At 36.5% G+C, this 13,191-nt stretch overlaps 1 protein-coding gene across 16 annotated transcripts in view; it reads right to left on the bottom strand.

Moving 5' to 3' along the window:
- Nucleotides 1-13,191, bottom strand: part of CASK (calcium/calmodulin dependent serine protein kinase) — a 226,511-nt gene that overhangs the window by 54,315 nt on the left and 159,005 nt on the right. For all 16 annotated transcript variants that reach the window (XM_056329526.1, XM_056329525.1, XM_056329530.1 and 13 more), the window contains one exon: nt 10,985-11,106. In XM_056329526.1, coding sequence (XP_056185501.1) covers nt 10,985-11,106 — 122 coding nt within the window. The remainder of the gene's footprint in view (nt 1-10,984; nt 11,107-13,191) is intronic.

The following is a 13,191-nucleotide window of genomic DNA, read 5'->3' as shown; positions in this document are numbered from 1 at the left end:
TCTTCTAGAGAGTAAGAATGACAAATTTCATTGTATTGCATACACAAAACCTGAAATTCTGACCATGCAAAACTGACGCACCAATGAAGCTAAATGCCAAATGGAAAATGTCTAATACATGTTAACAGGTTATTAACGACCACATTTCTGATGCATGCAGAGGATACTATGTGTTTCTTAGTGGTCAGTGTCTTTACTGCTGGAGAAGGAGGAAATACATTAACTGATCTACTTCAAAAACTGCTAGAATAAAATTCCTTGACCCTTCAGTGTGTTATACACAACAAACACTGCCTGTCAGATGTGGTCCTACTGAGTTGCCAGAACAGCATCTTAGTAAAGCACAAATGATGAAGGTTAATTCTACTGAGGATGAATATAAATTACAGGAGAGAAGGTGACAGATAATGGTATCTGTTTTACTAAGGTGGAACCCTGAAATGACCATAGGCTTCCTTTCAGATGGAAAATACATCCCCCCAACCCTTAAGAAATGCACAGCCACTACTGCCTTCATAGTAATCCAACAGGCATCCAGAAAGAAAAAGGCATCCTCGCCGCCTTCACAGCGTCTGTCTATTGGTAGCAATTTGGTTACATGGCAGTTGGAAGGAACACGTACAGCCTTTTACCAGTGTTGGCCATAGGCAAAGATGCCAAGTGGCATTACATACATTACCGCTCAATACTTTATCATCTAAATCTTGCATTGACATATTTTGTATGCTTGGCAATGCCAGGGGAACTTGAAGGTTAAGGTATCGAGCACTGAAAAGCTTTTCCATTCTGTTATGTAGCTAAGTGTTGGGATATCTGTTGTATCTATTTTTTGATCAAAATTTCTAAAAGTGAAAATGTATCCAAGCTTAGATTCTCTACATAGGTTACAATCCTGTAGTGAAACTACAGGCAGCTATGAACTGTGGGGAGGTTACACAAAGTGCAAATCTGAAACTAAGACTATACAGATCTGTGCAGATCCATACACTGTGCTTATGCATGTGGGTGTAATAATTTTTTAATTGCAGTTCTTACACTGCTAGATTGGACAGGCAGCAATTTTAGCATTTAAAATGATAAAAGAAATATTTCTACTTACGTGTATTACACAGCATATTGCTTTTTACAGTCTTCATAGAACATCAAATATTTTCACAGTTCTAAATCAACCTTTGATCTAATTTTATTTTTTAAACTGCTACAGTTAAAAGCAGATTCAAAGACATGCTTATGCTTATACTGGTTCAGACCACATGGTCAAATGCCAAGCTGTTCAGTAATATCTGACTTGTATGTTCTATTTGTTTTTACTTTCAGCATACATGAGCTTTGAACAAATTTTAGCTGTATTGTAGAATGTATTCCTTTTTAGTAGAAATTACCATGTGCTATGCACTTAATCTAAATTCAAAGCCTTCACACTCCAGAGGTGAAAGAGCTAAGGAAAGCACTGTATTCTTACAAAATAAACTGCAGCGTGTGCGTTCTTCCCCCCAACCATTCATTTAAATTGTGCCCCTTGATTTGCTTCATATTTACCAATAAGTTTTTAATTGTGTCACAGAAGTACCGATAATGAACAGGTATGCTACTCCTCAAAATCACACAAGACATTATTTTTTTCTATTTAACTTCATGTGCCCCTAAATGCCTCGTTCATGTATAATGAATCCAGACTCCAGTATCTGACAGCATTACATTTCACCATAAATTAGGACTCCAACCTAGTAATTTGTCTCATATTTTGAAAAAAACTCACATTAATACTCCTCATAAATTTTCTTGACTGTAGAAGCTGCACTTCTCAACAAGTGCTAGCTGATGTTAAGATACACCAGACAGTTACACGTACGTATCCTGCCAAAGAGGAAGAGGTTGCAATTAAGGGAAATTCAAGATCATATGTGATACATGTAGGCAAACACATGTTCTCTCAGATTGGAAAGTGGGATGGAATAACTTTAAATAAACACATTCTACACTTTAAAATCATAGTGACAAAACAAAAATGATTTAGATTTCAGTAGACTGACTAAGATGTTTTCCTGCCTACTCAAATGAGCACTCAAATTGCTGCTGCCATAAGCTGACTGCAGATATCCAGGGTACCCTTCAGTCCTCCACTACAAGACATCTTCAGTATGCCATTTAATCCTTTTTTACTTCAGGAATTCTGCCACAAGTCCCTCCAGCCAACTTTTTTTGAGTCTTAACTCCATTCTTGTATCATAAACCAGATTTTTTTCTGTTCACATTGCAAACATTTTAACTTATTTTGGAAAGATGAAAGAAATAAAATCAGGATGAGATAAAGGTACTGCTTTGCACACAGCAGTGCCAAGAAAACTAGCACATCAGTCAGAAAATCAACACAATGAAATTCTAAAAAAACCCACTCTCACTCTGGAGTGTACCAGTAGTACTGTTGTGAAAGGCATGGGCTCAGATCATTACTTTACAAGGTACTTTAACATATTTGTAATTTCAAGGACACAAAAATCCCGTTATTTAATAATATAGTCACTTTTTTTTCTGCATCAGATATCTAATTGAAACCGATCTTAATAAAAACAAGGCAAACCACCTTTTAAGATGACACCACGCAGCTAATCAGAAAAAAGGAAACATAAAAGACATGGAGGTGCTGAAGTGAGTCCAGGGAAGGGTGATGAAGCTGGTGAAGGGTCTAGAGAACAAGCCTTATGAGGACCAGCTAAGGGAACTGGGGTTGTTTAGCCTGGAGAAAAAGAAGCTCAGGGGAGACCTTCTCACTCGCTACAGGTAGTCCTGAAAAGAGGCTGTAGACAGGTGGGTGTTGGTCTTCTCTCCCAAGTAACAAGTGATACAACAGGAGGAAACAGCCTCAAGTTGTGCCAGGGGAGGTTATGATTGGATACTGGGAAAAATTTCTTCACTGAAAGGGCTGTCAAGCATTGGAAGAAGCTGCCCAGAGACATGGTTGATTCACCATCCCTGGAGGTATTTAAAGACTTGTAGATGTGGTGCTTAGGGACATGGTTTAGTGGTGGACTTGGCAATGTTAGGTTAATGGTTGGACTTGATCTTAAAGGTCTTTTCCAACCTAAATCATCCTATAATTCTATAAGAACCAGGGAAAACTAATCCCTCAACACAGGGCTACAAAATGGGTAATGTTACATGGACAACACCTTGATACACCCCACAGAATAATATTTGCTTCTGTCTTGTGCCCCCCTTCCAATATGGACTAATGACCTATACCACAAACTATAGTCTCAGGTGAAGCCTAAACAGGCATCATTCCCAATTCTGTCAGTTGAATTAATTCTTCAGAGTTAGATCTCCATCTTGAAGAAAAGATGCTAATGACCATGAACCTCATTCCAGCGGGCTATAGAATCCATATAAAACTATAAAAATCCACAATGATTACAGAGGGTTGGCAATGAACACAGCTTCTCACCTGCTTTGTGTTATTGAGCATATCTTGCAATGTAATGATATACTGAGAATAAAAATGTACTGCAATGAGCTCATTAGTACAAATAATAGTTCAACATGTACCAGCCAGCTACTTGAATCACTGAAGTAGGAGACAGTGAGGCCTGACTGTCTTCAAAGATAGAAGCATGACTTACTGGGCAGTTAGTATATTGCCTTTGGTTATTTTAATGTAAACTAAGTGTGAAATATTATTCTGAAGAAAGCTCCCAGTATCAACAAAGCAGAAGTGTTATTCAAGATTTGTGGAGTGTATCCCACGCACTGTAGCATTTCTTTATTTTTGTAATTTCTCACAGTAAGTCCCAAGCTCCTGGAGAAGTAATAAATCTGAGAATCTTAAGTTTTATATGAAAAAAAACCCACCACCCAGAGAGGTAGCCTTTATGGTTAAAAATGAATTGCAACTAACTTGAACTATATTCAACATAAAAAGAAGTGAAGAAAATACAGAAAGTCGAATATGAAAACGATGCTCTTAAAACAGTATCAGTGAAGTTAATTAAATGTTCTACAAGTGCCAGGAATATAATTCAAGTGTTCTTTGACAGATCAGGGCCCAATAAGATAAAAATACACTGCAATCAAGGGAATTTCTAATTCCACATACTAAAAATAAGTCTATGGGTTTATACTCTTGGCGTAAGATATGTTGGTGCACACAGACACACACACACTTGCACAGACACAATGACACACCACTGACACAGGAAGGATAACATTAGGTCAAGAGGAATAGGCTAAATAGTGTAATTCTCATTTGAAGTACATACTTTACTAAGCTGCATTTCACTTGATGATTCACCACAGCAGTAGTATCCTTATAAATACTCAGAAATGATGGAACGTTAGTTAGAAAGAAAACAGTTTAAGTGTAACAAAGCAACTATCACAGTGTTACGTAATGTGACCCAGAATTTTGCATTGTTGGAAAGTGGTGGATAAACTTCTCAAAAATGAACCTTAAGCAATAAAAAAGTTACTGTTAATTCTTATTTGTATTAGTCTTGTGTTTAAGAGATGCAGTCATATATCAGTATTATATAATATATTATCATGAAACAAAAATGGTTTCTGCTTGGAAGACTAAATTAAATTAAGACTGATTCTCTCTATAAATTTATAAGACAGAGAAACAGGAAGAACAAGAAAACAATGAGATGATGCTGACTAGCACAGTGAACTACATATCCAAAGAACAGAGAAAATGAAATGCAAAGGTATAGAGCAAGTTGAAAATGGAAGGTATTTTAGAAAATGATTATGAAATAATACAGAAGAAATTCTAGAACAGCCTCTGCTTTTAGTGTTCTTTCAGATATGGCCTTGAGGAGAAGTTACCTTTTAGACAAAAAGCATACTGCACTGGCGATGACGATCCAGCCCACCTGCTGAAGGAATTCTTCAGTTCTCCCTAAGGCTTGGTCATTGCTCCTTCTACACTACTGGGGAAAGGAGCTTCCATTGCAGTGAGACAGTCCCTCCCACTCCCTGGGGCTGAGCACGCTGCCTCTGCTGGACTGGGATAAAAGCCAGATTTGATTCCCCAAATAGCAAGGTGCCTTCCTGCCAACATAGTTTCTTCTTTTTTTTTTAATTTTTTTTTTTTAAGAAATATTTTCCATTTGCTTTTGTCTTACAAAGATATCAATTAAAGAATAATTAAAAATAGGAAAACAAGGCATTTTAAAAAATGGGAAAAGATTATTTCCCATAAGCATAACATGTTCTGAGGGAGTTTAGCAAGACATCTAGCATACATACACTTTCTGATCTGTTTCTGCAAAAGAAATGTATTCATGTTTCACTAAAACATGTCCCACTTACTAGTTTTAACATAATCAGTATTCAAGACAGTAAGGACCAATCTTGATCCAAAAAACATGAACCACATTATGTGATGCACATAGAAAGCCATTCTTATTCAAATAAAAACTTAGAAAAAATAGATGATTCAGGAAAATATTTGAGCTTTTTATACACAGCTGCTTTTATTTTCTGTATCATATGATATATATTCCACCAGCCTACTTGTGATTTAAAAGAAAAGAAAGGAAGAAGGAAATTAAAACGTCCTGGAAAATAGAAATCAAAATGTCTCTTGCCTTGTTTTTCTCCAAAGTATGTAACAGAACTGTGAAATTAATACACTGCTCAGAAAAAAGCAAATCAGGGATAAATGTATGAAGAGTTTAAAACATTTTCACATAGAGAACTACCGTATCAGCCATGGCTGGACACTGCTGAGTAACTGTTACTTCTACAAAAATTGTTTGCAATTACTGTGCCAACATCCAACACTTGAGAGAGTAAACAGAACAATCCAAAACAACTCCAGCAGAAAGCTTTAGCCAGCCATCTGAGAGGCTAAGCTGAGGTCCCAACAACATTCATTCTAGCAAGAGAGAAAATAAGTTTCCTTAAAAGTCTGGACTTACTTCAGGACCAAATCTGTTTGGATGACTGAGTACAAAAGAAATACTAAGGGAACTCTGAAGTGTGCACGGATGTGTGCTCCTTTGAAACATTACTATTGGCAGCAGAGGACAGGAGACATAAAAGGAAGATTCTCTTAAATGCACTGTGAATATAATTTAAACTCTAAAGGGAAGAAGTGGCTACACATATAGGTATGATACATATAGCTACTCCAAAATGTATTTAACTCCATTTAGTTAAAATCATATGTGTGTAATATGCTATGCCAGCAAAAGGTAAAATAAACTTCTTTAAAAGTTCATAATGCTTCTATCACAGATAAGACTCACAGAAATAACAAGACTTACCTTAACGATTCCATCTACGAAAATAATGTAATGAACTTCTCAAGCTAACATCCAAAAGATATCAGGCTAGAGAACTATCTGACTCAGGACAGACAGACTCAGACAAAGCCAGTAGCATAGAGAGGCCCCAGACACACAAAAGCTGATATTGTTCTCCTGCTGAGCAAAAATCTCACTTGTAAATCAAACGACATCTGCATTCAGAATCACCCACAGAAAGTGTCCCTGGAGAGGTGACCAAACTACTTGACTCAACAGGAAAATGATTTCTCTTGTCTCCTTCAATGTCAGCAGCTGCAGAAAACAGCAGCTTCTGGTTTTACTTTTTAGCAAACCTTGCTTCCTTTGATGTACCGATAGAGATGAAATACAATATGTGAAGATCTTCCCCATTAGGCACAACCTTGAAGCCCAGTATACTTTTCAAAACAAATAATCATTAAGTAAAAGCTTTTGACATGATACAGAAAATAGCCAAACACCAATGCCTCCAAAATTAGTAACCCCTTCATATTTATTTCCAACTACTTTATCAGAACTGCTGACATAAGACAGCAATGCCTCCTAGGATCTCTTCCATGAAAATCAATAAAAAAAAATATCTTAATTCATGTATTTGATAAGTGTTCTAAAAATCTGTCAGTGGTAATAAAAAGCTGTTTCACTACTTAAATTTAACTCTGTTTTTCCATAAAGTTATTTATATCCTTTATTTAACTTTATTACATTCTTCACGATCTAAATTGGATACCAGAATGAAACGCTCTGTAAAGCTTTATATAGGCATAAACCCAGACAGTTCTAAGTCACACAGAGGAATGCCCTACAGCATTCACTAAAATTTTGATCATCACATTTCTAACAGAAGCAAGAAAAAAAAATAATCTGTCCAACCCAAAGTTACTCTTTTACTTTACAAGGAAGATCAATTATTAATCAGTAAATTTTTTTTAGGTAGTGGGTATTTTTAAATGGTTGCTTCTAGAAGGCCCTTTTCTTTACTCTTTGTAAAGGGAAAATCCACTCAACACAATAGAGGGATTCTTTAAATTGATGAAAAAAATCAGACAATGAAACTATTCAATATGCCCACATGAGGATATGCTGGTGTATTGCAGGATTTGGCCCAGAGTGAATATAAATTACTTTGTAAGTAGCTGGCACCTTTCCCCCACTTTGTTTGAACAGCTTTGGCACCCAAGTAAAGTGGAAGACGGTCTTAAGATAGCTATCTAAACCGACATACATAAATGAATCAATTAAAAACAACTGATGGAATAATAGGAATCCTGCTTTCTATGGCCTTCAGAGGTGCCTGTCCTCACAGCACCTAAGTTAATGAATTACTGAGAAAGAAGACTTCTATTTTGTGATCTATATTACCTGGAAAAACCAACATGTGGGAAACTTGCACTCTTAACACAAAGATTGTCTGTCTTTTTTTTGCTTTCAGAAAGTTAGTTTAGAAGCAAAAGAAGGTATTTCAGCAGCAGCAGTGATTTATAATCATGTGCCTAATCTAAAAATAAGGATGACTCTTGAGAAAGAGTAGGAACATGAAAACAAATTTAACTGTGGAAAAAGGCCAAGGAAGAGGAACAGTAGTTTTAATACAAAGCGACAGCCACAACTTTACAACAAATTAGAAAATTCCTACTTAGTGGAATATAATGCTTTACAGGTGACTTGTTCTAGTGGCCTCATTAATCCCAGATACTCTGAGAGGAATAAACAGTTTCCCTGACAGAACTTCATCCAAGTACAACTGATGATTTTTCAGAGTTCTGAAAGAAACTGGAATAGTATCAATGCATAAACAGAAACCAGTCTCCGACATTCAAGTTACTCAAATGAAAAAGCTATCCTTTCAAATAATACTGTTTGCAACTTGTTTCAGTCTTTCAAGTATGTATTTCACGGCACTGCAATCTTTTAGAATTGTATTTGGTATTATTCTAATCAAAGTATCTTTGGGAAGATTCTATCATCCCCCTTCCACATAGCATAATAAAACAAAAATGCTTTTTGATAGTGTTTTGTTCTCACAAATATTTTATTATAGTGTGCATTTAAAAGTACCCCTTCTGTCTAAATGTAAGACCATGACTTTAAAGTAAAAGAATGGCAAATGGTATGAATTAATTGCATTTTTTTCTTGTTTAAAAGGCTATAAAAGACCATTACAGAAATAATAGGTCATTAGTGAAGTACTATGAACCAGACAGGTACTGTAAAGAACAGAAAGAAGTAGAAGCATTGCAGAAGCATGAGTTAACATCTGGTAGACCTGTCATACAGCAAAATACACTAAGGCCATCTGGTTTACCAAAGCCCAAGAAGTTATTTCACAACATAATAATGGTTAATATATATCGAAAACCTTTCTGCATGAATGACACAAGTGTTTTGGCTCTTTATTATTACACTCATGTTATTCTCTTCCTGTACAGGTTTTTATTTCTTGTTCACACTATCTGATTAACTTTCTATACTGCAGTATGCAACATAAAAAGACAGAGCGATTTAAGCATCTGGAACATGACTGTTTAATGTAAAATATATAAACAATTATCAAGAACAAAGATTAGAACTGCAGTCTTGTGCCAGAGCAATGCCCTCATCACTTAACAGCTAACTATCTCTGGTTCCTCAAGTCCTGCAGGCAGCTACGTTGTGGAGCAGCTTTGCCCAAACAGGCAAGTTCAGAACCCTGCAGCTGGGTCCTCTTCTGGAAGGACATACGTGCTCACTCAAATTATTTAAAGTTGAAGGATGCACAGAATCCAGGTGGCCCACTAATCACTAAATAAATGGTAAGAAGTGTACGTTTTAAAGAGTTTGGACATCAAAGGAACTATATGGCACCGTTTACATTCAGATCAAAACCCTGCAAAGCTGCATTTAGGAACTAAGGCATTCAACAATTTTTCAGAAACTCTTTAGTTTCTGCAACCATAATCATCTACCTGCAGATCAGATAGCAGAAATGACTCCTACTCCTGCATGTCTTTCACTGGGTAAAAAGCATAGACATCTTTTTGGATTTGTGATATTCACTAGAGGTATCCAAGCTGTTAAATTTAAGACATAGTAGTAAAATGTTCATCATCTATATGGCCACATGAGCATTTTGGTTTAATTCAGGAGTGCATTTTTGAAATTCATCTTCTGATTAGGCCCACGTACCTTTCTTTAGTTTTCATTGCGCAGTGTTGCCAGAGCATATTTACACTCAAATGACACTAAAACAGAAGATGCTGTTCACCTACCAGTGGTTTTTCAGTCCACTGGACTGCAGTATAGCTAGTATAAAGTAAAAAGCCCTCAAAATACACAGAACTGTCAACACTGGGTCCTCAGTCACCTGCTTTGCTCTACAAACCTGCTATTGTTATGTTGTAGTACTTGCTAGTGTGGACATAGCCTATGCCTCTGCGGATTTGGTTCCATTGTGAGTTTCTTCTCAGTGGAACATGTAGATTGCTTTAGAAAAAGTTTGTCTTGGCTGAAAGCAAGTCCTCTGTCTTCAACATGAAGTATCCATATATTCCAGAAAAAAATCAGGGAAAGTTTTTTCTGCTTCTTTTTGACTTTTATTTTAGATCCCAATGCTGTGTAGACAGAGAAACCAATGACAGCATGATATACTTCTGAATTTGACCTTCAATGAGGGTCATGGCACTCAGTGCAAGGGATGGAGTGTAAGACTGCAGTGATGCTGAAGGTCCCTGTTTTTGCAGAGAGTTGAAGTTCAGCAAATACTTCTACCTCAAAACTAAATGTATGTTTTCCCAAACACACAATTTTGGAGAAAACACAATGTATTTGCCTGTTAGGCCTCCTCGGTTAAAGAACTACTGGGAAATATAAACAGGATTTTTTGCATGTGATAACAAGAAACTTTGAAAACAGGAAGTTCTCAAGGCACAGAAAGATAAGTAGCATGCAAGCATTTTTCACTCAAACTCCAGACTACTTGTTTTTCAAAATTATTTTTGCAAAATAGAGCACTTCAGTTTTCTGGAAGAAAAAAAAAATAAAATATCTATGAACCATGTGATATCACAGTTGATCTGTACGTGTAGCCAGACAGTGAAGAAACAGGAACCAGATCCTTATTATGCCTACTAGGAGGCACCAACCTTTATCTTCTAGCTTTGTAATTTTTGCACGCTTCCTTGTGGAATCCCCATTGCTGCCTTATGGAGTAATAGCTCTCATGAACCACAGAAGATTTAAATGACTGAGCCTATTACATACTGTGTTCAAGCATAGGACAGAAATAAGCATACCTAGGTATTTCACACAAAAAATGTCATACTTGTAAGAATACCCATAGAACGGATCTAAGATTATTACACTACTTAAAAATAATAAAAAAGGAATGAATCTGTTACAGTTCAAAAGTTACAATTCACATTTAAATTAAAAAATTCAGCCCTTATCAAAAGAAAAAAGCCTATTCTGAGAAATTATTTTATAGCAGTTAGTAATTCAAACTAATCCATTAATCCCTTATATATTCTAAAATATTCTGTATGTATCGTCCTAAACCGTATTTTTGTGTAAAGTGCTAGCTGATTATTACATTCCACACCTAAATAAAACCATTTGGATATGAAACAAAAGGGAATATATTCAGGATAAAGCAAAATATTATCCAATGAACAACACATACAGAAACGGTTTCAAATTGTTTATTACAGAAAACTTACATCTAGTAGTGTGTGAAGATGCTGATCCTGGAAAACACTGTGAAGAAAATCTAAATCTTTTTCACTGCAGTCTGTAAGTGCATGAATTTCTTCCAGGCTGTCCAGCACCTGTGAGACTGCTCCTATGGGGCAATAAACAGGAAAAACAACAAAAAAAAAAATCAATAAAGTAAAGACTCAGGGTAAACTGAACTTTGGAAAAGGAAACTTTCACTTCATCTGGTACAACTGGAACAGGAACTTCAAAGAGCTGGAGTTTTTACAGGAAAACTCACTGAATAAACTTTACACATATCAACAGTGATCATATATAGTGTAATTATATGTAAGAAATGGTTTAACTGAAGACAGGTTAAAACCTGTTTTTATGAAGCTTAGCTTTGTTCTATTTTAGCCTGGTTTCCAACGATGTCTTACAAAATTACTTGGATTATCTGCCTGTCCTCACCATTCTCACCCCAACCTTTTTTTTTTTTTTTCCCTCCACTTTTTGAACTGCTGGCCAATTTCAAATACATACTCCACATCAGTAAAAATTGGAAAGAACCAATGCTCCCATAAATTCTTTTTGAATCAGCATCTGAATAGAGCAGGGAAGAGAGAGAAAGACCCGACTGCTGTGTCCTCTGGAGGAGCCAAAAAGGCTGTAACACGAGCTCTGGTTTTTGTTCTGTTTGTTCTGCTTGCCTGGTTATCTCTGACCCAGTTATAGCATTTGCTGCCTTTTGACCAGATGCGGATGACTTTTATATGGTGTAAGGGTGAAAAGTGAAGCGAGGGTTATGGGAGTGAAAAGGAGAAACAGGAGGCACTATGGAAGGTGGAAGTCCATGAGGAGATTTGAACTCACAGCAGGGAGGATACAGAAACACAACATAAATCCACAGTAAACAAGCCCATATTGGTTCCTTGTGGAACATCTTGTTTTAAAAATCAGGCATCAGTAGTGGCTGCCTACGTCTTCAGTTTTTCCACAGTGGCATAAGCATCTGAAAATGCAGAAATATGGCACCATATCCAGCGTTAGTCTGCAAAAATGCTGGTGTCTGACAGTGACTGCTGAATGCCTTTTCATAAATAAATTTTTGATTCCGGATACAGAATCGTACACATTTTCTGTTTCACTGATTTCTCCTTATTATGTTTATTCTGTTTACTTATTCATTTGCCAGTGTCCTTTTGTCAAGATAGATAATATTTTACAAGTTGCTGTATTTCTTGAAATTCTATATTCCACTGTATGAACAATTCTTATGAGCCTTCCTTAACGAACCCTTTTGTAATCCACTGCATTTTCACAATGTAATAAACCCCCCAAAACCCAACCCCCTCTTAACCACACAAGGACACAGATTTAAATTCATGTATTTATCTGAAAACCTTGAAAAATCAGAATAAACAAGATACACAAATACTACAAGACTTATGACCTCATGGCTTAGAAGGACAAGTCTAGAAACTCTTGCACCACATTTAGGACAGATCTCAACCCAGGATTCTCCTCACAGTTCCTTGTACATCAAGGCTAAGAACCACAATATTCCCCTCATTTACAACTCATGGCTCAGGAGCATTAAGACTTCTTAGTCCTCTTCCATCAAATGTGTCTGACTACTTTTTTCCAACTGATGCATTAATTTAAGTTCTTTTAAAAAGTGGTGGCTGGTCAACAAATAAAACTAATGGTTTGCATTATTGTAGTTGCTGTGCATGGGTTCAGGTGCACTGAAGAAGAGAAAAAACAGCTCCATCTTTCATAATGAGTAAGTATGATCAGCTGAAAGAAATCGACCACATTCCTCAGCCAGAGCCACAGCTTCCACACTGGGAGACACAGCAGGAAAACTGAGAAAGTACAGGGACTGGGAATCTGCTGGTAAGAACACGGAGAGATCATAGCTAAGCCTCAAAGGCAAGGAAGAAAAACATTACCTAGGGACCCAAAAGGGACTGTGCTGAGTTTCTTTTAACATTTTCAGTATACTATTTAGAAGTTGATGAACTTGGAGATCTTGAAGCCTGAAGGAAAGTGCTCAACTTCCCAGGATGAAGCTGGCAGAAGGGAATTTGTTAGAACTCTCTCCTGTTTCTATTCTTGTCATGCTCAAGAGTTTAAATTAATTATTTTCTTTTCTAGCAAAACTTTGCTTTCTGGGTTCAAAGCCCTTTCTGTGGATTTGGACTGTTTAAGGAAAACTCAAGGGAAG

This window comes from Falco biarmicus, chromosome 2 (assembly GCF_023638135.1).
Source record: "Falco biarmicus isolate bFalBia1 chromosome 2, bFalBia1.pri, whole genome shotgun sequence".
Lineage (NCBI taxonomy): Eukaryota > Metazoa > Chordata > Aves > Falconiformes > Falconidae > Falco > Falco biarmicus.
The sequence above is the reverse complement of the archived record's forward strand: the minus strand, read 5'-3'. Positions and strand labels throughout refer to the sequence as shown.